Source organism: Rhinopithecus bieti, unplaced genomic scaffold (assembly GCF_001698545.2).
Source record: "Rhinopithecus bieti isolate Rb0 unplaced genomic scaffold, ASM169854v2 scaffold_13400, whole genome shotgun sequence".
NCBI classification, from domain to species: domain Eukaryota; kingdom Metazoa; phylum Chordata; class Mammalia; order Primates; family Cercopithecidae; genus Rhinopithecus; species Rhinopithecus bieti.
Window position 1 is genome coordinate 3,755,604 of NW_016807991.1, and position 23,324 is coordinate 3,778,927.

At 60.4% G+C, this 23,324-nt stretch overlaps 2 protein-coding genes across 10 annotated transcripts in view; one reads left to right on the forward strand and one right to left on the reverse strand.

Moving 5' to 3' along the window:
* The window catches only part of TMEM94 (transmembrane protein 94), a 46,369-nt gene extending 30,428 nt beyond the window's left edge, over nt 1-15,941 (forward strand). Inside the window, exons 3-32 of one of the 9 annotated variants that reach the window (XM_017884653.1) lie at nt 894-1,013; nt 1,321-1,448; nt 1,734-1,870; nt 3,386-3,588; nt 4,227-4,378; nt 4,731-4,833; nt 5,044-5,130; nt 5,709-5,825; nt 6,177-6,233; nt 6,524-6,628; nt 6,778-6,930; nt 7,165-7,374; nt 7,954-8,269; nt 8,398-8,571; nt 8,966-9,068; nt 9,174-9,391; nt 10,133-10,314; nt 10,403-10,541; nt 10,800-10,915; nt 11,069-11,168; nt 11,491-11,599; nt 11,806-11,995; nt 12,243-12,320; nt 12,623-12,708; nt 13,283-13,364; nt 13,682-13,830; nt 13,951-14,045; nt 14,136-14,229; nt 14,420-14,590; nt 14,770-15,941. In XM_017884653.1, coding sequence (XP_017740142.1) covers nt 894-1,013; nt 1,321-1,448; nt 1,734-1,870; nt 3,386-3,588; nt 4,227-4,378; nt 4,731-4,833; nt 5,044-5,130; nt 5,709-5,825; nt 6,177-6,233; nt 6,524-6,628; nt 6,778-6,930; nt 7,165-7,374; nt 7,954-8,269; nt 8,398-8,571; nt 8,966-9,068; nt 9,174-9,391; nt 10,133-10,314; nt 10,403-10,541; nt 10,800-10,915; nt 11,069-11,168; nt 11,491-11,599; nt 11,806-11,995; nt 12,243-12,320; nt 12,623-12,708; nt 13,283-13,364; nt 13,682-13,830; nt 13,951-14,045; nt 14,136-14,229; nt 14,420-14,590; nt 14,770-14,842 — 4,047 coding nt within the window. In that variant the 3' untranslated portion in view covers nt 14,843-15,941. Of the gene's footprint in view, nt 1-893; nt 1,014-1,320; nt 1,449-1,733; nt 1,871-3,385; nt 3,589-4,226; nt 4,379-4,730; nt 4,834-5,043; nt 5,131-5,708; nt 5,826-6,176; nt 6,234-6,523; nt 6,629-6,777; nt 6,943-7,164; nt 7,375-7,953; nt 8,270-8,397; nt 8,572-8,965; nt 9,069-9,173; nt 9,392-10,132; nt 10,315-10,402; nt 10,542-10,799; nt 10,916-11,068; nt 11,169-11,490; nt 11,600-11,805; nt 11,996-12,242; nt 12,321-12,622; nt 12,709-13,282; nt 13,365-13,681; nt 13,831-13,950; nt 14,230-14,419; nt 14,591-14,769 lie in introns of all 9 variants that reach the window. The other 8 variants (XM_017884652.1, XM_017884658.1, XM_017884649.1 and 5 more) reach the window with 8 other exon arrangements.
* Nucleotides 15,748-23,324, reverse strand: part of CASKIN2 (CASK interacting protein 2) — a 16,776-nt gene continuing 9,199 nt past the window's right edge. The window contains 18 exon segments of the mRNA XM_017884659.1: nt 15,748-16,660; nt 16,956-17,178; nt 17,267-18,211; nt 18,214-18,738; nt 18,873-19,011; nt 19,143-19,244; nt 19,336-19,446; nt 19,617-19,708; nt 19,820-19,880; nt 19,969-20,090; nt 20,210-20,471; nt 20,947-21,041; nt 21,213-21,321; nt 21,698-21,806; nt 21,976-22,106; nt 22,192-22,287; nt 22,377-22,522; nt 22,975-23,072. Coding sequence (XP_017740148.1) covers nt 16,570-16,660; nt 16,956-17,178; nt 17,267-18,211; nt 18,214-18,738; nt 18,873-19,011; nt 19,143-19,244; nt 19,336-19,446; nt 19,617-19,708; nt 19,820-19,880; nt 19,969-20,090; nt 20,210-20,471; nt 20,947-21,041; nt 21,213-21,321; nt 21,698-21,806; nt 21,976-22,106; nt 22,192-22,287; nt 22,377-22,522; nt 22,975-23,072 — 3,457 coding nt within the window. The 3' untranslated portion in view covers nt 15,748-16,569.

Below are 23,324 nucleotides of genomic sequence, written 5' to 3' on the forward strand. Positions count from 1 at the left end.
AAAAAATACAAAAAACTAGCCGGGCGAGGTGGCGGGCGCTTGTAGTCCCAGCTACTCGGGAGGCTGAGGCAGGAGAATGGCGTAAACCCGGGAGGCGGAGCTTGCAGTGAGCTGAGATCCGGCCACTGCACTCCAGCCTGGGCGACAGAGCGAGACTCCGTCTCAAAAAAAAACAAACAAAAAACAAACAAACAAACAAACAAAAAAAAACAGATATATTTTAGGCCAGGCGTGGTGGCTTACGCCAGTAATCCCAGCACTTTGGGAGGCCAAGGCGGGCAGATCACTTGAGGTCAGGAGTTCAAGACCAGCCTGACCAACATGACGAAACCTCGTCTCCACTAAAAATACAGAAAATTAGCCAGGCGTGGTGATGTGGGCCTGTAATCCCAGCTACTCGGGAGGCTGAGGCGGGAGAATCACTGGAACCCAGGAGGCAGAAGTTGTAGTGAGCCAAGATCACGCCACTGCACTCCAGCCTAGGAGACTAAGCAAGACTCCATCTAAAAAAAAATAAAATTGTCCATACAATCAAAGGCTGGCCCCCTTGCAATAAATTGGGGGATCAGTGGTGAGCGCAGGCTGGGTGGGCAGGGAGCTCGCTGGTAGCAGTGGGGAAAGTGAGTTGGGGAACATGGAATAAAAGAAAAAGTTGTTTTGTTTTTAAACTTGGCTGTAAAGAGTAGGGTAGGAGGCTGTGCACTTGAACAGTTTGTAATTTAGTGGAGATGGACATGGTCACAACTTGAGGGGCCAGAGCTGGTAGGGGAAGAGATGTGAGGATCCCAGAGGAGGGGAAGGATGAAGGGCCAGGGAAGGGGAGGGTTGGGGCCCGCGTGCCTTGCACAGCCTCGGCCTGGCAGTGACGCCCAACGCCTCCTGCTTGCCTGTAGGGCGAGCCTCCCTCGGCCCTGGGCCTGTCCACGCGGAAGGCCCTCAGCGTCCTGAAGGAGCAGCTGGAGGCAGTGCTGGAAGGACATCTCAGGGAGCGGAAGAAGTGTCTGACCTGGAAGGTGAAGCCTTTTCTCGGGACCACCAGGGCCCGGCTGAGATGGCAGGGAAGTGAGAGGCCCCTTCTCAGGACTCTGATGCACTGTCACCCTGGATGGTGTGACCCAACTGAGGCCTCATGAAATGTCAGAAAGAAGCCAGGGTTCCCCTCAGAGTGGCTCCTGAGCCTGCTTGCTGCAGGAGCCCAACAGGATGGAGGCTAGCCAAGGTCAAAGGGAGGGGACCAAGGCGGTCATGAGGGCTGGGGAGGGTGCTGGGGGAGGCGGCCAGATTGGAGTGGGACATTGTCCCCTCACTGTCCCTTCCCAGGAGGTGTGGAGAAGCAGCTTCCTCCACCACAGTAACCGCTGCTCCTGCTTCCACTGGCCGGGGGCCTCACTCATGCTACTGGCTGTGCTGCTGCTGCTGGGCTGCTGTGGGGGCCAGCCGGCTGGGAGGTATGCACCCAGAGGCTGCTCCCCAACCTTTCCAGCTGTGCTGTCTGTCCTGCTGCAACACCTGGGACGGCCAGGGCTCCAAGGGGGGCTGTCACCCCCAAGCTGCTCCTGGTATGTAAGGGAACCTCCTCAGTCCCTTGACGGGTCAGAGGCCTAGCTGGTGTCAGGGCACCAGAACAGGACACTTTCCACAAGGGACTGGGGTGGGAGGGAGCTGTGGCCCAGGGGCTGCTGGGTGGGCAAGCCCTCACTCCCTGTGGGTGCCCCTCTCTTTCCTCCTGCCAGCCGTGGGGTGGGGCTGGTGAACGCCTCGGCCTTGTTCCTGTTACTGCTTCTCAATCTTGTGCTCATTGGGCGGCAAGACCGGCTGAAGCGTCGGGAGGTAGAGCGGAGGCTGCGAGGGATCATTGACCAAATCCAAGGTGAGGTCAAGGGTAGGAATATTGGTGGGAAAAGAGGACCGGACATATCAAAGCCCTGAGGGCTTCCCTCCTGCACCCCAGCACAGACGGGTTGCCTGTGGACTTGCAGGGGCTGTTGTCATCTGGGAAGTTAGAAGGATGCCCACCCTCTTTTGAGCAGGGCAGTGAGAGCTGTGGGATGGTGGTGGGTGCCCAGGCAGAGGCTGGGCAGGCAGGAAGGCCAACGGTGGCAGGTGGGCCTGCGGGCTGGCTCGTGTTGGGAAACTAACAGGGAAGACCTCTCACGCAGCAGGAGGATGGTTGAAGTTTTCTTGTTCAAGTCCATCTTGTCTGGTGTACTGTGCTGGGAGACATGGGGAGGTGGGCAGAGATACCTGCAGGAATTGCGGTGGGGTAGGGGGCTGGGAGCCTGAGATGGAGCAGCCCAGTTCCAAAAGGGAAGGGAGTTGCTTGGATTTCTGCTTGGCCTTTCATTCAGGCGGTGTTTATGCAGCTTGGCTGCGGATTGAGGGTTGTTGAGGCTCTTTTGAGGGACGGTGGCTCCTGCTGTCCAGGGGCATGTCCAGGGCAGGTGCTGTGGGAGAAGCAGCACCCGCTCATGAGACTTTCCCCAACAGAACTGGGTAGTGGACATTTAGATGCCAAGTGAGAGTTTGTCCTTTCATTCTGAGATGGTTAGTTGCAACCATGTGCCAGGCACTGGGAGTGCAATGCTGATGGCAAAAGATGGGCCCTGCTTTCCAGAGCTTCGTCTCCTGCCCAGGAGCATCAGTGGCTCCCTCTTGCTTATGGAAGCCATCCCAGAGGCACACATGGCCTCCCAGAGCTTCCCACACAGGCCCACCTTCCTCTCCAGCCTCTTCTCTTCCTCCTCATTCTTACATTAAAACTACTCACCAGTCCTAGGCCCGCTGTCTATCAGCCTCTGCCTCTGTGCCTCTCTCCACTGTTCTTTGCTGGTGAGCTTCTCCCTCACTCATCTCCAGCTGACAAAATCTCACCCATTCTTCTAGGCCCATCCCCAGTAATTCCTCTTCCAGGAAGACATCTCTGATCGCCCCAGCAAATCGGTTTGCTCCCTCTTCTGGACTCCTGCAGCACAGGGATCTTTGTTAATGCTTAGCCGTGTTTGCCTTGTTTGGAGTTATCTGTCCATATGTCTCATCTGCCCCACTGGGTTCAGGCTCCTTGAGGAGCCATGTTGTTGTCTCCACCTTGGACCTCTCACAGACCCTCCACAATGTTTGTGAAGTGTATCTGAATGGGATGGGGGTACAAAGAATGACAGCTCCAGGTGTTGAGAGGAGGTAGAGGCTCTGGGGCTGGAGTGGCCAGGTAGGGCTTTACAAGGGAGGCGTCCTTGAAAGCAGGGAAGTGTTGGAATGAGTGGAGGGGTTTGCCATGGACCTCCTAGGAGACGAAGTGGGCAGACAGTGCTCCAGAGGTGCTGCTATATCTGACTGGGGTGCAGGGCCATGGCCGAGAGGGTTGTTTCCCTCTTTCCATTCCCCTCAGATGCCCTCAGGGATGGCAGGGAGATCCAGTGGCCCAGTGCCATGTATCCAGACCTCCACATGCCCTTTGCACCATCCTGGTCCCTGCACTGGGCCTACAGAGACGGACACCTGGTCAACCTGCCAGTCAGCCTGCTGGTTGAAGGAGACATCATAGCTTTGAGGCCTGGCCAGGAATCGTTTGCTTCTCTGAGGGGGATCAAGGTAACTTGAGGCTTTCCTTCTCCCCTGGAAATGCGGTGGGAGCATCCACAGGCAATAATGGGAGGGTCCTCAGACTTCGTCCTGAAGCTTCCTGGCCAGCTCATTGGCTTTTTGGCAGAGGCTCTGGGACATCTTCCTCCACCCTACTGTTTTTTTTTTTTTTTTTTTTTTTTTGAGACAGGGTCTCACCCTGTCGCCCAGGCTGGAGTACAGTGGCACGATCTTAGCTCACTGAAGCCTCTGCCTCCTGGGTTCAAGTGATTCTCCCACCTCAGCCTCCTGAGTAGCTGGGATTACAGGCGTGCGCCACCACACCTCACCTGGCTAATTTTTGTATTTTTTGGTAGAGACAGGGTTTCGTCATGTTGGCCAGGCTGGTCTCGAACTCCTGACCTCAGGTGATCCACCTGCCTCAGCCTCCCAAAGTGCTGGGATTACAGGTGTGAGTCACCACGTCCAGCCCCCTATGCTGTTCTTTATTCTCGCTAAGAGTCAAGTCCCACAGGCCCTGCCCCAGTGGACTCTGGGCTGATGGCGCCTAACCCCAGGGAATGTCTGTACTTAGCTGAATTGTCCAGGAAGAGTGGCCTCTGATAGGACCCTCTCATTGCCCCCACTCTCCCACTTGCTGCCTGCAGGATGATGAGCACATTGTCCTGGAGCCGGGAGACCTCTTCCCCCCCTTCTCCCCTCCACCCTCACCCCGGGGAGAAGTGGAGAGAGGGCCACAGAGCCCCCAGCAGCACCGGCTTTTCCGTGTCCTTGAGACCCCTGTGATTGACAACATCAGGTAGGGGTGCCGCCCCGCCTCCTGCTGTCCCTGGTGCCTTCCATGAAGAGGGGATGAGATGACAAGGAAGGGTCCCATTCATCTCAAGGTTCTTTTGAGGCCAGGCATCTCCTTAGGCTCCTGTCTTTAGCATCTTGTGAGAATTCTTAGACTGGGTGCTGCCCTCTCCCAATCTCTACGCTGAGGGAACAGCTCTGGAGGTGAACATGGGCTAGGGCCAGGGCAGAGCATGGAACCGCAGGACTCACGGTGCTTGAAGAAGCGGTATCTGGCAGAGAAGCCCAGAATCCTCCCAAGTTGTAGGTTTCTGGCCTCTTTGCCAAGTGACACTGACAGTCACTTCTTTCTGCAGGTGGTGCCTGGACATGGCCCTGTCCCGACCAGTCACTGCCCTGGACAATGAGCGGTTCACAGTGCAGTCGGTGATGCTACATTATGCTGTGCCTGTGGTCCTGGTGCGTGCAGCAGGGCTGCGCGGGGCTGCATGGGGCAGAGGAGAGGGCTGGACGTGGCGGGGGAGTCTCAGGGCCACTCACGTGAGCAGGAGTGAATGCAGAGGGTCGCAGAGCGAGCCAGCCTGTGGAGTAGCAAAGGAAGGAAAACAGCAGTGCCTGTGATGCTCTAGAGGGGTGGGGTCAAGGCTGTGCCTCTGCTGTTCCCAACAGGCCGGCTTCCTCATCACCAATGCCCTGCGCTTCATCTTCAGTGCCCCGGGGGTCACTTCCTGGCAGTACACCCTCCTGCAGCTCCAGGCAAGGACCGTCCTGTCCTCTCTGTCATGCTTCCCTCCGACCTGCAGGGCTGGCTCTTCTCCTAGTATCCGGGCTGTCCCCTTCCTCTCTGCAGCCCAGAGGTCCCCTTAAGCTTCAGGTTAAGAACACCTCTTTCCAGCCAAGCACGGGGACTCACGCCTGTGATCTCAGCACTTTGGGAGGCCGAGGCGGGCAGATCATGAGGTCAAGAGATCGAGACCATCCTGGCCAACACGGTGAAACCCTGTCTCTATTAAAAATATAAAAATTAGCTGGGCATGGTAGTGCGCGCCTGTAGTCCCAGCCACTCAGGTGGCTGAGGTAGGAGAATCACTTGAACCCGAGAGGCGGAGGTTGCAGTGAGCCGAGATCACGCCACTGCACTCCAGCCTGGCGACAGAGCGAGACTCCGTCTCAAAAAAAAAAAAGAACACCTCTTTCCCTTTTTTCCATTCCTGCCTGCGAGAGAGCTGGCCCTTCCTGCCCAGGGAATGGCCGTGGGGCCAGGGCAGCCCTTCCCTTCCCTCCTCCCCAGACCCAGAGCTCAAGAGCCGTCTGTGTGGTCCGCTCCTTCCCAGGTGAATGGCGTCCTGCCCATCCTCCCCCTGCTCTTTCCAGTCCTCTGGGTTCTGGCAACCGCTTGTGGAGAGGCCCGTGTCCTGGCCCAGATGAGCAAGGCCTCACCCAGCTCCCTGGTAGGTTCTTCCAAGGCGTCTGGGGGAAGTGACAGGAACAAAAAGAGGGAGTTGGCGGTGCCAGAGGACAGGGGCAGAAGTCCAGCCTCACTTTGGGCTCGGCATGTTGGTCAGCCTGGGCAGCTCTCCAGGCCTCAGGCCCTCTCCATTCCAGGAGGGCCCCTAGGCCAGGCCCTGGGTGTGGGTGAGAGTCTACCCTGGCTTCCACCAGGTGGGGAGTCAGGACGGCCCGGGCCCTTTACCAAAGGGGTTGGGAGCCCCGCTGGTGTGGGCCCCACCTCTGCCAGCTTGGAGAGACCTGTGTGAAGGCGGCTTTTTCCTCACTGAGGACCTCGCCCTCTCTCCGTGCAGCTGGCTAAGTTCTCAGAGGACACTCTCAGCAGCTATACGGAGGCTGTCTCCTCTCAGGTACAACGCTGACCCGGGATGGCTTCTCTTGCAAGTCCCTAGAGCCACAACCCTGGGACTCCCCTGTTTTTGGCCTTAAAGCCTCCAACCGGGCTCTTGGAGCCCCATGTCCACCCGTTACATGTGGACATAACCTGGGCCTGTTCCCATAATGTGTGCACGCCCTGCCCTAGAGAAGTGCCTCTCCACCCCAACTTCGTGGTGCTCCCCTGTATTTCCCCCTAGAGGCCATCTCCAGGGAAATGAGGCCGAGCCCTAAATGGCCTTGCAGACTTCCTCTCTCTCACCAGGAAATGCTGCGCTGCATTTGGGGCCACTTCCTGAGGGTGCTCCGGGGGACATCACCAACGCTGAGCCACAGTTCCAGCCTGCTGCACAGCCTGGGCTCCGTCACGGTGAGGGTGGGCCTTGCGGGGAGGAGGCACCTGTTGTGCCCGCTCTGCTCTCTGGCTGGGCCTGGGCTGCCCACCTGCCGCTTGAGTGGCCCCTGGGCAGGGTGGGCCAATGCCAGGCTCCTTTCCTATCCCAAACGCTTTCCATGCAGGTCCTATGCTGTGTGGACAAACAGGGGATCCTGTCATGGCCAAATCCCAGCCCAGAGACTGTACTGTTCTTCAGCGGGAAGGTGGAGCCCCCTCACAGCAGCCATGAGGACCTCACCGATGGCCTATCCACCCGCTCCTTCTGCCATCCTGAGGTAGAGGAGGAGGTACGGCCGGCTCCCATGGGCCCGACTCTGGGCCAGGCTGTTTAGCCTTGGAGCCTGGCCAGGGAGGGTGAGGTTTAGGAGGGCGAAGGAGGGTTCAGCACCATTAGGATCTGCTTCTGGGCAGGTGAGGTGAAGACAAGGCAGCCAGGGGACCTAGAAGCATCCTGCCTCCCCGGGCCATGGGAGCCACTGGTCCTAGCCTGTGTTCCTCATTCTCTTCAGCCCCATGAACGAGACGCCCTCCTGGCTGGCTCCCTGAACAACACTCTGCACCTTTCCAGCGAGCAGGAACGTGGTGACTGGCCTGGCGAGGCTCCCAAGCCCCCCGAGCCCTACTCACACCACAAAGCGCACGGCCGCAGCAAACACCCATCTGGCTCCAACGTGAGCTTCAGCAGGGACACCGAGGGTGGCGAAGAAGAGCCCAGCAAGGTAAGGGGAGAAGGTGGCGCGGGGTAGCCACGCCCTCAGCCACAGGCCGTCCTGGCCTCCCTGGCCAGCCTGGCACCACGGGGTCTGAAAGAGCAGGCGTCTCCGCCCTCCATCCCAGCACCTCCAGCCTAGGCCAGTGGCCCCTGAGGTCCTCCCTAAGTCTCTGCTGCGAAGTAGGCGGAGCCTCCCCCACCCTTCCATTCTTGTGGTTGCAATCACTGGTGTCCCTATTGGAACCTTCCAAACACACACAGCCCGGGGCTCCCTCTCAGAGATATTCCCTGGCCACAAAAGATCCCTCAACTGTGTCCCCTTTGGTCTGGCCACCCCTCTTTTTGGCTCCTGCCAGTGTCATGAGATATATTAATAGTTCCCAGAAGCAGACAGGAGCCCAAGAAGGACAGGAAGCGGATTTCAGGAGGGAAGGGAGTGGAAGAGAGTGAGCAGGAGCTCTCTCTTGGGAAGGGTGCATTTCAGGGGCAGGAGACCTCCCCAGCCTTAGGAGGTGGGCGGAGCCAGTGCTGGCTTCCCCGCACCCTCTCCCGGGAGGGCTGAGGCTCCCGTCCATGTTTCCCCCAGACCCAGCCCGGGATGGAGAGCGACCCCTACGAAGCAGAGGACTTTGTGTGTGACTACCACCTGGAGATGCTGAGCCTGTCCCAGGACCAGCAGAACCCCTCCTGCATCCAGTTTGATGACTCCAACTGGCAGCTGCACCTCACCTCCCTCAAACCCCTGGGCCTCAATGTGCTGCTGAATCTGTGTAATGCCAGCGTCACCGAGCGCCTGTGCCGATTCTCCGACCACCTGTGCAACATCGCCCTGCAAGAGAGCCACAGTGCCGTGCTGCCCGTGCATGTGCCCTGGGGCCTCTGCGAGCTTGCCCGCCTCATTGGTATGGGCCCCTGTGGCAGGGGATGGCTGGCTGGACCTGCCTCCTTGAAGAGGTCCAGTACCGACTCCTCATGGGACTTAATGGACCTGGCATGGCATGGCCCTAAGTTCCTGTTCCCTGCCCTGCAGGCTTCACTCCTGGGGCCAAGGAGCTCTTCAAGCAGGAGAACCACCTGGCGCTGTACCGCCTCCCCAGTGCCGAGACAATGAAGGAGACATCACTGGGGCGGCTCTCCTGTGTCACCAAGCGGCGGCCTCCCCTCAGCCACATGATCAGCCTCTTCATTAAAGACACCACCACCAGTGAGCCCTGGCTACCTCGGCCAGCATGAGGCCAGACCTTCCAGAGCTTGGCAGGGGGGCTGTACCCAGCTCCACCCATTGCTAGGGAGGCCTGGGCAGATGAAAAGTAGACTGATTCCAAGTGCTCCACTGTGGCAGGGGCTGGACCTGGGGACCAGGGCTGGGATGGTGTTGACTCCAGAGGCCGGGATTGTCCAAAGGATGGGAATATGGTGTCTGCATTCCAAGCCCAGTGGCACTGCAGACCCTTGTTGATCGTGAGTCCCAGGGAGTCTCCTCCTCTGGCAGGGGTCCTCAGCGTCCTTCTCCAGGACAGCAGTGTGTTGTCTGTCAGGTCAGAGTGAGGGCTGGGGGCTAGTTAGTGACACTCAGGGTTTGAACTCTGTCCCCCCAGGCACAGAGCAGATGCTGTCCCATGGCACCGCTGATGTGGTCTTAGAAGCCTGCACAGACTTCTGGGACGGAGCTGACATCTACCCTCTCTCGGGATCTGACAGGTGGGTGGGGAAGCATGTGCCAGCAGCAAGAGCAGACACTCTGCCGGGGCACCTGCCCTCCACAGGCAGGACCGCTCACCTCACCTCCACCTGCTTCCCCGGCAGAAAGAAAGTGCTGGACTTCTACCAGCGAGCCTGCCTGTCTGGGTATTGCTCTGCCTTCGCCTACAAGCCCATGAACTGCGCCCTGTCCTCTCAGCTCAATGGCAAGTGCATCGAGCTGGTACAGGTGCCTGGCCAAAGCAGCATCTTCACCATGTGCGAGCTGCCCAGCACCATTCCCATCAAGCAGAACGCCCGCCGCAGCAGCTGGAGCTCTGACGGTACCTCGTGCGTCTGTCCAGCGGGGCTGGTGCTGGGGCTCCCTTGGGCTGCAGAAGCCCAGGAGCAGGGAGGGCTTCTGTAGGGCGCTGGCACCCCCCACAGCAAAGGGTTCAGTGGCCGCAGCCCCAGGCTGGGGTGCCAGTGTGGCACTCTATCCAGTGACATGGGGAGTCCCTTAGTTTCCTCCCTTATCAGCGGGTGCTCACTTGGCCTGCCTCACTGGTTGGTTGTGATGCTCAAGTGGGTAACATGTATCAGAGCGCTTTCCTGGGAAGTTACCAAGCAGCATTCATAGAGCATTAGGCTTGGCAGAATCACACAGGAGACCAGGTCTCTCACCCCGCCAGTGCAGAGGGGCCCAGAAGCTCCACCACACCACCCCATTCCCACCAGACACACACACTTCCCGGGTTTTTTCAACCCAAGAGACCGTGAATTGAAGCCATTGCTGAGGGTGGGGCCGGTCCCCCAGCCCTGGAGTAGGGCTGGGCAGAAGCCGAAGCCATGCCCTGTCATGGCTCCCAGCTCGGATTCAGCCACCTGACTGATGCATGCCTTTCGTTGTCTTTTCTCCTGTGTCTGTCGGCTCCTTCGTGTGTCTTGGCTGTGTGCATCTGTGGCTGTGTGTGGTCCCCTGGGGCCTGTGTGCTCCTTGATTTGGGTGTGGCATCTGTGTGTGTGGCCCTGGGCTGGTTCCTGGGTGTCCTGATCGGGCCGTGTCCTGTGTGTCCTGCCTGAAGAAGGGATCGGGGAGGTGCTGGAGAAGGAAGACTGCATGCAGGCCCTGAGCGGCCAGATCTTCATGGGCATGGTGTCCTCCCAGTACCAGGCCCGGCTGGACATCGTACGCCTCATCGACGGGCTCGTCAACGCCTGCATCCGCTTCGTCTACTTCTCTTTGGAGGATGAGCTCAAAAGCAAGGTGGGGAGAGCCATCCCCTCTGCCACCACTAACTCTGTCTCCCATGGGCTTTTGGACCCACACGTTCACGGCCGTCTGCCTTTCACAGGTGTTTGCAGAAAAAATGGGCCTGGAGACGGGCTGGAACTGCCACATCTCCCTCACACCCAATGGTGACATGCCTGGCTCCGAGATCCCCCCCTCCAGCCCGAGCCACGCAGGCTCCCTACACGATGACCTGAATCAGGGTAAGGGCAAAGGCGTGGGGTGGGGACGGGGTGGCGGTGGGAGGATTCCCCTCCTCAGAGCCACAGCCAGGAAGAGCCTCCCAAGAGCCCTCCAGATAAATACATTCCCTTGGGAAATGGCTGTGATGTCCCTGTGGGAAACAGTAATCAGCAGGAAGGAGTGGACACAGAGGCAGGAAATTCTCTGCCATCTGCAGGGCAAGGACAGGGCCCCAGAAGGCTGGCCCCAAGGTGAGGGAGAGGCTTTTGTCCCCACAGTGTCCCGAGACGATGCAGAAGGGCTCCTCCTCATGGAGGAGGAGGGCCACTCGGACCTCATCAGCTTCCAGCCTACGGACAGCGACATCCCCAGCTTCCTGGAGGACTCCAACCGGGTACGATGGCAGGATCCGTCTCACGTGTTCCTGTAGTGGTCCCATAGCTGGTCCAGGGTAGAGGTAGAGAGGTAGTGGGCAGGTACATGAAGGGGAGGGATGGAGGGATGCTGATCCCCATCCTGAAGCCACTGGCATCTCTGCTTTCTCCAGGCTAAGCTGCCCCGGGGTATCCACCAAGTGCGGCCCCACCTGCAGAACATTGACAACGTGCCCCTGCTAGTGCCCCTCTTCACCGACTGCACCCCGGAGAGTGAGTGCTGTGGCCACGGGTACTTGGGCAGCCTGGTCCCTGTGGCTGCGCTCTGCCTGGGCCCAGGCACCCTGTGGGCTCTGGAGGGATATAGGTTTTCCATGCAGGGAGTGAAGAAACCTGGGCTGGGGTCAGCTGGGGAATCTTGTGGGTTGGAGTCAGAAGTGCCAATGTTCACATGATCCCGCTGCTGGGGGTGGGGTTGTTTCAAAGAGGGGCCTACCTCCCATTGCCTCCTGCTGTCCTGTCCCATGGGTCTCTGCCCAGTGCCCACATGGCGCTCTGCCTGCCTGACTCTTGTGCCCTCATATGCTGTCCTCAGCCATGTGTGAGATGATAAAGATCATGCAAGAGTACGGGGAGGTGACCTGCTGCCTGGGCAGCTCTGCCAACCTGCGGAACAGCTGCCTCTTCCTCCAGAGTGACATCAGGTCAGGGCGGGACCCTGGAGCCTGCGGGCCAGCCTTTACCTCCCACACCAGAGGGTCAGATGGGCCTGTATGGGGCTGGGGGTGTGTACCATGGCCAACTTCCCCTGGCTGGGACCAATGCACTTGGTCACAGTGGGAGAAGAGGGTGGGGTGCCCAGTCCTGTGGGAGATGCAGCTGAAGGGTATGTGTCTCCCACCCTGAGCAGCATTGCCCTGGATCCCCTGTACCCGTCCCGTTGCTCCTGGGAGACCTTTGGCTATGCCACCAGCACCAGCATGGCCCAGGCCTCGGATGGCCTTTCTCCCCTGCAGCTGTCAGGGCAGCTCAACAGCCTGCCCTGCTCCCTGACCTTTCGCCAGGAGGAGACCATCAGCATCATCCGGCTTATCGAACAGGTGGGTGCTTTGGCAGGCAAAGGAGGAGAGACGCAGGACCCGCCCGGGGTGGGAGTAACAGCACAGGACCTATCTGGGGGACCGCATGCCCCAGCCCTCCGAGTGGGCTCTCCCAGGCAGTAACATTCGCCTCTGCTCCCCTTATAGAAGCATCCTGGGAGTCTGGCTCTTGGCTGAAGTGTGTCACCTGTTGGGCCTGGGAGAGGACAGGCAGACCCAGCCATAATCTGTCCCTCTTGGTCCCTAGGCTCGGCACGCCACCTATGGCATCCGTAAGTGCTTCCTCTTCCTGCTGCAGTGTCAGCTGACTCTCGTGGTCATCCAGGTGAGGTGGGGCCTGCACAGGCATCACCCCCGTGCCACTCGCCCCTTCACTCAGGGGCTAGCAGAACATCTGAGGAGGGAGGCTGGGGGTAGCAGTACAGTCAAGGGGCCCCCAGAGCCCTGTGAAGCCCCTAGGCTTTTGGAGATGACACTCGCTGGCAGAACAGTATTCCCTCCGGCCCCACTTCCCTCTGGCAGGATGTGAGCATCTATCTGGGCCTGGGGCAAGGGAGCTCGGGGGCTCCTATGCCCTTATTATTTGCCTGAATCGAACTGTGGTTCTTGGCTTCTTTCCTGGTTTAGTTCCTTTCTTGCCTGGTCCAGCTGCCGCCACTCCTGAGTACCACTGACATCCTGTGGCTGTCCTGCTTTTGCTACCCTCTGCTCAGGTGAGATGCCATGCAGCTTCCCCACCCCCCAAGCCCAAGCTGGAGGTGTCTGGATGTCACTGTGCAGCCCTAGGAGCCCAAGGTTCTGGAACTGCTCAGGGCTCACCTCCTCTGGTACAGTAGGCATGGAGGGAACCCCCTTTGTCTTTTTTTTTTTTTTTTTTTTTGAGATGGAGTCTCACTCTGTCACCCAGGCTGGAGTGCAATGGTACAATCTCTGCTCATTGCAACCTCCGCCTCCCAGGCTCAAGTGATTCTTCTGCCTCAGCCTCCTGAGTAGCTGGGATTATAGGTGCCCACTACCACGCCCGGTTAATTTTTGTTTTTAGTAGAGTTGGGGTTTTGTCATGTTGGCCAGGCTGGTTTTGAACTCCTGACCTCAAATGATCTGCCCGTCTCGGCCTCCCAAAGTGCTGGGATGACAGGTGTGAGCCACTGCCGCCCAGCCTTTGTTTTACTCCATCCCCTCGACAGACTCGACCTCACACGCAAGACTCCCTAGAGGCTCCCTCTGTGAGAATTGAGGGACAGAGGGTCATTGTCACCATCCCTCTATGTGATCTCTGCTTTTCAGCATCTCTCTGCTAGGGAAGCCCCCCCATAGCTCCATCATGTCTATGGCAACAGGGAAAAACCTCCAGTCCATTCCCAAGAAGGTAAGCGAAGCAGACCCTGTGAGCCTTGCAAGTGAGCATGGAAGGGACAGGGTTGGGGGAGGAGAGAGGGGCTAATCTGGAAGGCTCTGGATGGGAGACTTCAGCAGAACTGGGAAGCTGGCACTTGGTTCCTAGTCTTCCCCCAGATCAAAGAGGAGGTGGCGGCACAGAGCTGGGAAAGACCCTTGCTGGGGTGTGAGCTCCCTATACCCTAGGCCTGACCATTTACTAAGAGCCTGTTGAGTACGTGGAAGAGCTAGGAGCAGCCGGCAGAGGGGCTGTGCGCCCCAGGAGTGACTGGCCTTGTTCCCCGGCAGACCCAGCACTACTTCCTGCTCTGCTTCCTGCTCAAGTTCAGCCTCACCATCAGCTCGTGCCTCATCTGCTTTGGCTTCACACTGCAGAGCTTCTGTGACAGCTCCCGGGCCGGCAACCTCACCAACTGCTCCTCCATCATGCTGCCCAGGTGGGTCCCAGCCCCAGAGATCCACCCACCGCCTGCCTCACCTCAAGGCTTCCTCCCTCCCCACCCCAGCCTACCTCCCTGCGGCCCCAGAGGGGCTGAGCCCATGCCTCACTTTGGCAGCAACGACGACAGGGCTCCAGCCTGGTTTGAGGACTTTGCCAACGGACTGCTGTCGGCTCAGAAGCTCACGGCCGCCCTGATTGTTCTGCACACTGGTGAGAGGGCTCCCTGGGAGGGCGCAGATGATGGTGGGAGAGGAGCCCCACTGTGGAATTCTGACCCCCACATTGCCCCACTTTCCCCAGTCTTCATTTCCATCACCCATGTGCATCGCACCAAGCCCCTGTGGAGAAAGAGCCCCTTGACCAACCTCTGGTGGGCCGTGACAGTGCCTGTGGTGTGAGTATTGCTAGGATGGAGGGCAGAGTGCGGGCTGGGGAGGAGAGGGGCTTCTGCAGGGCTAGGATTGGAGGGCGGGACCGGGGCCAGAGGTTTAACTGTGCCCTGCCTGAGCTAACTGCTGTACCGGGGAGAGCAGGGAAGGAAGCAGGCAGTGTCAGGGCTCACACGGGGCCGCCGCCTCCCGCAGGCTGCTGGGTCAGGTGGTCCAGACGGCCGTGGACCTGCAGCTGTGGACGCACAGGGACAGCCATGTCCACTTTGGCCTGGAGGACGTGCCCTTGCTGACATGGCTCCTGGGCTGCCTGTCCCTGGTCCTTGTGGTGGTGACCAATGAGATCGTGAAGCTACATGAGATTCGGTGAGCTGTCAGCAGGGCGCCTCCCTCTGGGCTCAGGCATGTTCCCTAAACCAGTCACTCCCTTGGCGACACTCCCCCACCTTTCCGCTGCTCATCCCTCCCTTCTCCTCTGTTGTCCTGCCCTGGCCCCCGGTCTAAGGATTGTTGCCAACCTGTACTTTAATCTCCTGCCCCATCAGGGTCCGAGTCCGCTACCAGAAGCGACAGAAGCTGCAGTTTGAAACTAAGCTGGGCATGAACTCTCCCTTCTGAGCCACTGGCTATGGCAGCCGTAGCTGCCCCCATCCCAGGGGCTAAAGCCAGACCCATTTCTGAACAGGGGAGTTGGTATCATGAATGTTTCCGGGTTTGCTCCTGCACCCGTGGCACTGGAAGCCCAGCTCCCCGTGTCAGACCCCGCTGTCTTCCCGGGCCCTGGGGCTCACTGTGGAGGAGCTGACGGCCTGGGCCCTTGGCCAATCCTGGCTCTTCTCTGGGCCTCACCAGGGACACTCTTGAATGTATGGCCTCAGGCGCTCCCTAGAGGGGCCCTCAACCCCCTCGCCTGTGGGCTGCCCCCTTGGGGATCCCTTGACCCCCAGTGCCTCTGCTTGTGGGTCCCTGGACATGGCCTTGAAGCGAACCTTCTTTGGAGAAGCAACAGCAGCAGCCTTGGCCAACATGTCCAACTCCCAAGGCTGCCGTGGAGGGCAGGGTGGTGGTGCTTGCCTGGATGTGGCCCCGAGTGCCTCCCCTCCCTCCCTCTGCGGGGGAGTCTCCCGCCTGAACCTGAAGATGGAGCAGGGCCCCGCTTCGCCCTGGAGCCTCTTCCTGTGCCTGGCTCAAGCTGGCTATCTGTCAGTCTCGGGGAATCTGGCCCAGGTCTCCTCAGCCTCTGCCCCAGTTCTGGGAGAAGTTTCTACTGGTGTATATTTTTTACTGGAAATGAGCCTTTTAGGAATGAATGTAGACTGGTTTGTATTAAAATGTGTCAATTGCTAAGAAACACCTGTGGCTGGTCTGTAAGGCCACTGCAGGGTCTGCCCACCCACGGCGGTGGCTGGCAAAGGGAGGCCTCAGCCTTCCTCCATCTACGCTGGTGGGTCCCTCAGGTCTGGCTCAGGTGAGACCCCTGGGGTCAGGGGTCCCCATGTCACAGAGGCAAACACACAGCCCAGTCACGTGGAATGGTGTTTTCATTGGTGTTAGTTGGGGGAAGAGGTTAATGGTTACAGAGCCAGGGCCTGGGCCAACGGGGTCAGGCTCTCCCTGCCCTCAGGTGGGCAGCGGGGGCTCCTGCTATGGTCCGAAGCCCCTCCCCCATTGTGTCCTCTCAGGCAGTTAATAGATAGAATAAATTCCATTTAAAATAAATGCATTTCTCTCTGCTTAAAAAATAACATTTACAATTGAAAAGTTAGGACTTGTGGGATCTGTTAAGCCCACTGCCTCCCACCCCTGCTAGCCCTGCCTCTGAGGGAAGGCGGGGGCAGGAGCTGCCTGGGCACCACCGTTGTGTATTTACATGTCCTCTGTACACCTACGGAGAGGGGGCCCGGCCAGACACATGCCTCCTCCAGCCTCTCAGGGCCTGGGCAGGATGGTGGGTGGCAAGAGGCATTCCCTTGGCACAACAACTTGGGACACAGGCTGGGGGGTGCAGAGAAAGCACCCCCAGAGCCCCACCCCGGCTTCCTCCCTGAGGAGAGAGCTCTTACCAGGGTCCCTGTCCAGGAGCAGGGCTGTCGGTCAGATCACCCTGGGAGGGGCTTGGCTGAGATGCAGTGGAGGCCCCTCGCTAGTCAGGTTCTGAGAAGCTGGGCTGCCCCACAAGAGCTGCGGTGCTCACAGCCGCTGGCTTGGAGTGGGAAGGGGCCCTGCTAGGAGGGGCGCTTCAGCCTGACCAGCCTTTGGCCCATCCCTAGGGTGGCAGGGGCCTCTTTTGTGCTGGGGCAAAGGCAGTGGACTTCGGCAGGTCACAGTGGGCACTGCTGGAGAGCTCAGTCCAGCATGGCGTCCAGCTGGTCAGCCAGGGCATCGAACATGGTGCTGATGTCATCCAGAATGTGCTTGGTGGAGGCGCTGGGGGCACTGCAGCAAGGGGAAGGATGCGGTCAGATCAGCCACTGGCCTGTACCCCACTGGCCCTGGCGCAGGGAGCTGTCATAGCTCCCAGAGGCTCAGAGAGGCAAGGGACTGGCCAGGCTCATGTGCCTCTTAAATGGCAGCCACCAGGATTCCCTTATCTGGGTGAGTCCAACACCTGGCCTCTTATCCCATTAGTGCCTGCAATGTCCCCCTCCAATATCCCCATGGTCCCCGGGCAGAGGATGCAGGGAGCGCCATTTCTCCGCAGCCTTCTCTCCCTCCCCATCCGGCCCCTCACCCCTCTTGCTCCTCTGTGCCAATGCTCTTCTCTGCGGCTCTCAGTGCAGCTGCCAGGGACGAGCTGGTCTGCTCTAGTCTCTGCTGGGCCTTGCCTGGGCCCACAGTCCCAGTGCTCTCAGGCCGTGGAGGAGGCACCGGGCGGGGGCCGAGCCGGGACGCTAGCTTAGGGCCAGAAAATGCCAGCTGGGTGCAGGCCACCGACACAGGCTTGGGGGCTGTTCCTGCAGAGACAAAATGGTTGGCCTGGGACTTGGCTGAGCCAGACATAACCCTGCCAGCAGTGCCTCTCCCACAGGCCTCCCCTCTTACCTGCTCCGGGCACCTTGAGGAGGGCGGCAGGGGCAGCCGGGAGTTCTGTCTCCCCATTCCACCGACTAGCAGCTGAGCTTTCCAGACCTGTCCCTGGGCAGAGTGGCACCGGAGGCTGCATGGCGGGGCTGGGAGCAAGGGGGGTTGGAACTCCTTGGGCTGGAAGGCTGCTGGGCTCGGGCTGGGGAGGGCTAGAAGCTAAAGGAGACTCGCCAGGAGTTGGGGAAGGCAGGGGGGCAGCAGAGTCAGGTGTGGCACTGGCCACTCCGAAGGCCAGCAGTGCGGTCTGCAGCGGCTCTCTCTCGCGGCACTTGGGCCTCCGCTTAACAGTGTCTGATTCCGTGAGGTTGAAATCAAGGCCAGGGGGCACGGGTGTCTCTCGGGGCGGGGGGCCAGCGGGCTTCGGGCGCTGTTTGATGGTCAGGTTCCCTTCCTCTGCAAACGGCAGCCCTTCCCCGGAGCTGCCCCGAGATGGGGGCATCCCCTCGGGGCTTGGCTCCTCCTCCTCTGTGTCTGATGCAGGCCCAGCCGGGGCAGGTGGGCCAGTGGGCTCTGAGGGGCCAGCGGGTTCACTCAGTGTTCGCCTTCGGGGCCCCGTGGCCCCTTCCTTGGGCCCTGGGCTCCCATCTAGTGGAGGTGGCTCCGGGCTGGGGCCAGAGACGGAGCTGAGGCGCTTGGGGGGTGGGGGCGGGGGGCCTTTGCGCCGGGCCCGCAGGGCGAAGGACTGGCTGCGAGGAGTCCCCCGAGCTGGAGTTGGGGTCACGCTAGGACTGGTCCGGACAAGGGCGCTGCGTCCTGGCCGCCGGGTAAGGGTAGCATAACTGCCTAGGGCGCTACCCACCGGCCCTTCAGCCTCCCCTTCAGCATCCCCCTCCGTGGGGCCAGGGCGGCTTAGGCTGTGGGACCGGCGTTTAGGTCGAGGCGGGTCTGGGGGAGTGGCAGGGGCCCGGCCAAATAGGAGAAGGCCCAGGGTGCACCAGCAGGTGGCCCTGGGGCCGGGCTGGAGGGTGAGCCCTGGGGTACATAAAACATAGGGTGGGGTCCTTGGCCAGGAAGTGAGGAACAAAGCTTAGGGGGCCGCTCTGTGCCCTCTGGAAGGTTCCTCTCCTGGGGGTTGCTGGGATCTCCGCCGCTGGGCTGTGGGGCAGGCGGTTCCTGTGAGTGGCCAGACCCCCGCGAGCGCGCCCCGATGCTCTCCTGGCTGGGAGAGCGGGCAGGTGGGAGGGGGAGTGGTTCAGGGCCCCCCCCTGCCATGGCCGCTTGTAGCTCTGGGCTTAGTTCGCTGCCCTGGAAGGTGAGGAGCCGTGGGCCAGTCGTAGCTGGGCCTTCCCCGTTCTCCAGCCCCTCGATGGCCATCAGCTCCGGACCCTTGGCCAGCCGGCGCCCGCCTTCACTGAGGGCCTCCCCCTGCAGCAGGCCCCGCCGAAGCTCTGCCAGTCGCTTCACCCCCAGCATGAGCTTCTTCTGATGCCCTGACATGGGGGACGGAAGTGGCAAGGTTAGCTGGGGCTGGGGTTGTCCTGGTGACCGCTGGGTCCCATTCTCTCTCCTCTTGGAGACCCCGGAGGCAGGTGGGGGCCCAGCCGGGCCTCAGGGCAGTCCTTACCGAGCTTGTTGACCCCAATCTCCTGCAGCTCCTCCCAGGTAAGGTCGGCCACCAGCCCCATGGAGTCGTAGCCACTGCTCACCAGCTGCTTGTGGTACTGCGGCAGCCCCAGTGCACACAGCCACTCCAGCAGGTCGGTCTGGAAGAGCACCGTCCTCAGAACAGCTCCCAGCCAGCCTCCGCCCCCAGCCAGAGGGGAAAAGGCACCGCAAAGCCACAGCTGAGGGTGACAGCACATGCCCCACTCCCCAGTCACCCTTGATAGCTCACTGGGATGTAGCTGGGCAGCCACTCGGCGATGCTGAGCTGAGCGATCTCGGAGGCGATCTTCTTCCTGTGCCCAGGCTTGGTGACCCCGATGGCCGTCAGGTCCTGCCACACAAAGTCTGGCCATCAGGCCCCTCCCCTGCCTGCTGGGCCCTCCCCTGCCCACTGGGCACTGCTTCCCAGATGCAGCACCCACCTCAGGTGTCATGCGGCTGATGGTGGGCACATCATAGCCGGCCTGCAGAAAGTGGGCAGTGTAGCCCTCCAGCTGGAACTCGCTTAGCCAGTTATGAATGGCCTGCGCGTCCTGCAAGGGTGGGGGAAGGCGGCAGAATTAGCAGGAGCTGGACCAAGGCCCCGGCCGCCACCAGGGGCTCAGGGCCTGCCTGAGTGGGGCTTCAGTCCATACAGAGGCCCTTGCATCTCCCCTGCCCTACCCACCCCAAGGCCCACAGTGCACCCCAATGGAGGTCACACCTTCCCCTCCAGCAGCTGCTCTGGCCGCACGTCCTGGGTGAAGATCTGCTCCCCAGAGCGGCAGTTGGTCAGAGGGTGGTGGCTCAGGTTGTCTTCAAGGAAAGAAAAATAGAATGGAGAAGTGGCAGGAGGAAGGGGTGCCTACCCTCGGCCTCCTTACCTGCACCTCTCCTAGCCAGCCCAGGTCCCCTGACCCTTCCTACCTGCCAGGGACGGTGGGTGGAGTCCTGGCAGCACCTGGTCCTCTCCGGCTGAGGGCAGTGGCTGGAGACAGGGCAGGAGCCAACTCAGCATTTGGGGAACTGGCAGTGGGGGGTGAGCCCTGCCCTGGTCCGTGACCCCACCATCCTACCTGGGCGTTCTCAATCAGGAGGCCAGGGCCGTGGCCGTTAGTGCCCTCAGAGCTCTGCCCGCTGCCGGCACTGCGGATGCTGCCCACGCTGCCCTCGCTGCCCACGCTATTCCTGTCACCTGCTGTGGGGAGCAGAAGCCAAAGGGTCAGAGCCCCAAGGGACGCTGCCGACAGCTGACTGGCAGCTTGCCCAGGCCACACACCCACACAGTGCCCAGCACTGCCCCCTGGGAGCAGGTACCTGGGCTGTCTGGGCTGAGGCCCACCCGAGGGAGCTGGCTGTAGGTAAGAGGGTGCGGGGGTTCTTCGGCAGGAGGCTGTGGTGTTCGGGAGAAGCCTGGGCGCAGGGGGGCGGGTGCGGAGGGGAGGCGGGCTGCAGGGATGCCCACCCGCTTGCTGACCACCTCGACAATGCCTGGGGGGAAGTAGCCTATGCGGTCTGTGCCCCTCTGGCTCTCGTGGATGTGGCCCTTCCAGCGGCCGTCGGGATGCTGTTCCAGCACCTGTGGCCGGGGGGGAGTGGGGACGGTCACTCCCAGCACCAGGCAAGTGGCAAACAGTTGTCCCTACAGCTGCGGTCTGGCAACCCTGGTGCAGCTCTTCCCCTACCCCTGAGGAGTTGGCCTCTGATGCCCACACTGGCCCAAGTTCCACCCCTGCTGCCAGCAGCCAGCTCAATCTCCCCTGTGCCTCCAGGGCAAGCCCCAGTGGCAGTCTGTGGTCAAATCCCAGCTCCAGTACTTGCTAGCTGTGTGACCTTGGGCAAGTCACTTTAATTTCTCTTGATTTTATTTTGTTTAATTCTCAATTTTGTCATCTCTAAAGAAGAAATGCTATTAGCACGGCCTTCCCTGGCTTTGGGAAGAATTAAATGAGGGTACATATAGAGACCTCAGATCAGAACCTGGTAACATAGCGGGTACCCAAATAAGTAACAGCAATCATTTGTATTTGCAATGCCTGCTTGGGGTCCCTCACCGTGATGACATCCCCTGCCCGGACATTGAGAGCAGTGGGATCATGGAGGTTCCAGAAATCCTTGAGTGCTCGGACCTTCAGGATCCCTGAGGCCTCTAAGAGAATGGGGCAGGGGACAGGTGTCATCTAAGGGTCCTTAGGGCATCTTTCCACCCCTCATCCCCTTGACAACCCTCCCCCAGGGACGTCCACTCCCCCTCCACATCCTGGTACCTACTTGAGCAGCTCCAGGCCCCCCTGGGCAGGGTATCCTCCCCCGTACTCACCCCGCAGTAGCTGCTTGATTTCCCGGCTGGCCTGGGAGGTGGTGAACTGATTCACTATGTCCAGTGCCGTCTGGTTATACGTATTCCGGATGTTCACGTCCACACCTCCCTGGGTGCACAGCGTCGCATGAGCACACACTGGGCACTTTTGACACCCCTCACCCGATTCTCTCAGCTACCCGGGACATAGGTACTATTATCATTTTCAGATTTTACACATGAGGAAATAGAAGCTCAGGGACTCAGTCAAGGACAAGCTCAAGTTCACTCAGCTAGTAAGAGGCACATCTGGGGTGCCAATCAGGTTGGTCTGCCCCCGATCCATCCGCACTGCCTCGGCACCATTCAGAAGGAAGTCAGGCCTCTTCCCTGATGCCAATGCAAAAACAATGCTGGAGTCCTCTGTCCCGTACCTCCCCAGCCCAGTTGGGGCACAGGGCAGAGGCCCCATGGACACCTGCGAGGGAGCAGGGGCCCACACCCACCTCCAGGAGCAGCCGCACCACCTCGGTCTTGCCATACAGTGCGGCCTCGTGGAGCGCCGTACCCGTCTTGGTCTGGCGGTTGATCTCGATCCCAGCTCTCAGGAGCTGCCTGCAGTGGACAAGGGGAGTCACGGGGGAGGTGGGGCAGGAGGAGGTGCTGACTGCTGGGGGCCTGGGAGATGGAGAGTCTGGGGGATGAGGGCAGCAGGGGAGGGCAATGAGGGGCACCAATTGTCCCGCAGGCAGGTGAAGAGGAAGCGGGGGGACCCCAAGAGTACCTGATGACTTCCCTGTGGCCATTCTTGGCAGCCAAGTGCAGGGGCGTCGTATAGTTGGGGTCACAAGGGTCCTTGGCCTCGCCCTCCAGCAGTGCCACACATAAGTGGCTGTTCAGTAGTAGCTGGGCCACCTGCAGCACCCAGCGCCCAGTTAGAGCCTCCTCCTGAGACCCTGTAGACGTCCAGGACCCAGCACCCCAAGGCTGCGGGCCTCACCTTGAGTCGGCCAAATTCACAGGCCAGGTCCAGGGGTGTCTTCTTGGCCTTGTTGACCAGGCATGGGTTGGACTGATGTTGGAGGAGCATTTCTGACTGGGGTCGGGGGAGCCAAGTTAGGGGGCCTGGCCTGTCCAGCACCCCACCCCGCCCCACGCCACGCCCCTGTGGGCAGCCTCACGTACCACCTCATAGTGTCCATACTGCGCGGCCAGGTGAAGGGGGATCTGTCCGTCCAGCGAGGCGGCATTGACGGCCGCAGAGGCGCGCAGCAGCAGCCTCACAGGCTCCAGCCGGCCCTGCCAGGCTGCGTAGTGCAGCGGGCGCATGCCTGGCAGGAGGAAAGCGATTCTGAGGGAGGTCCTGGGACGGCCTTGGGGGTGGAGAGGAACTGAGCAGAGGATGGAGCCAGCCCAGCTGGGAGGGCAGAGCCCAAGGGGATGCAATGCTGGCTCCATCCAGGTGTGGTTAGGAAGAGGTCCGGCTTGACAGGGCTGAAGCCAGAGTCCTGCTGTGCCCACCACGGATCTTGATGACCCCAGGACAGCAGCAAAACCTCACTGAGCCTCAACCTACTCATCTGAATAACGGGATGTTAGTACCACTCCCCTGCGCAAGAAGGCTGTGAAGATTAAACAGGGAAAAGCCACTTGCAAGCCCAGAGATGCTGTGCTAACAACTATGAGCATTGCTACGTTGTCATGGGAGCAAGCTGTGGTCCGAGGGTCTGGGTAGGGCCCCTAGCTGCCTGGAGTGGGGGTCAGGGGCACATGGGGGTCTCACCATTGCTGTCCTTGATGTCAACAGTGGCCTGAGCCTCTAGCAGCAAGGCTATGAGCTCCAGGCTGCCCCCCAAAGCAGCATGGTGGAGGGCAGAGAATCTGGTGCGAGAGGACACAAAGTTGGAGTGCTGGTGGGCAGCCCCCACCCCCAAATCCTGGTCTTCCATACCCAAACCTACCCTGGGGCTGGCAGGGATGGGTTACTGCCCCCCCCCACCCCCCCAGCCCTGCCGCGGGAGCGCAGTGGCTGATCCCCCCACACCCCTCCAGCCCTGCCGCGGGAGCACAGTGGCTGATCCCCCCCACAACCCCTCCAGCCATGCCGCGGGAGCACAGTGGCTGATCCCCCCC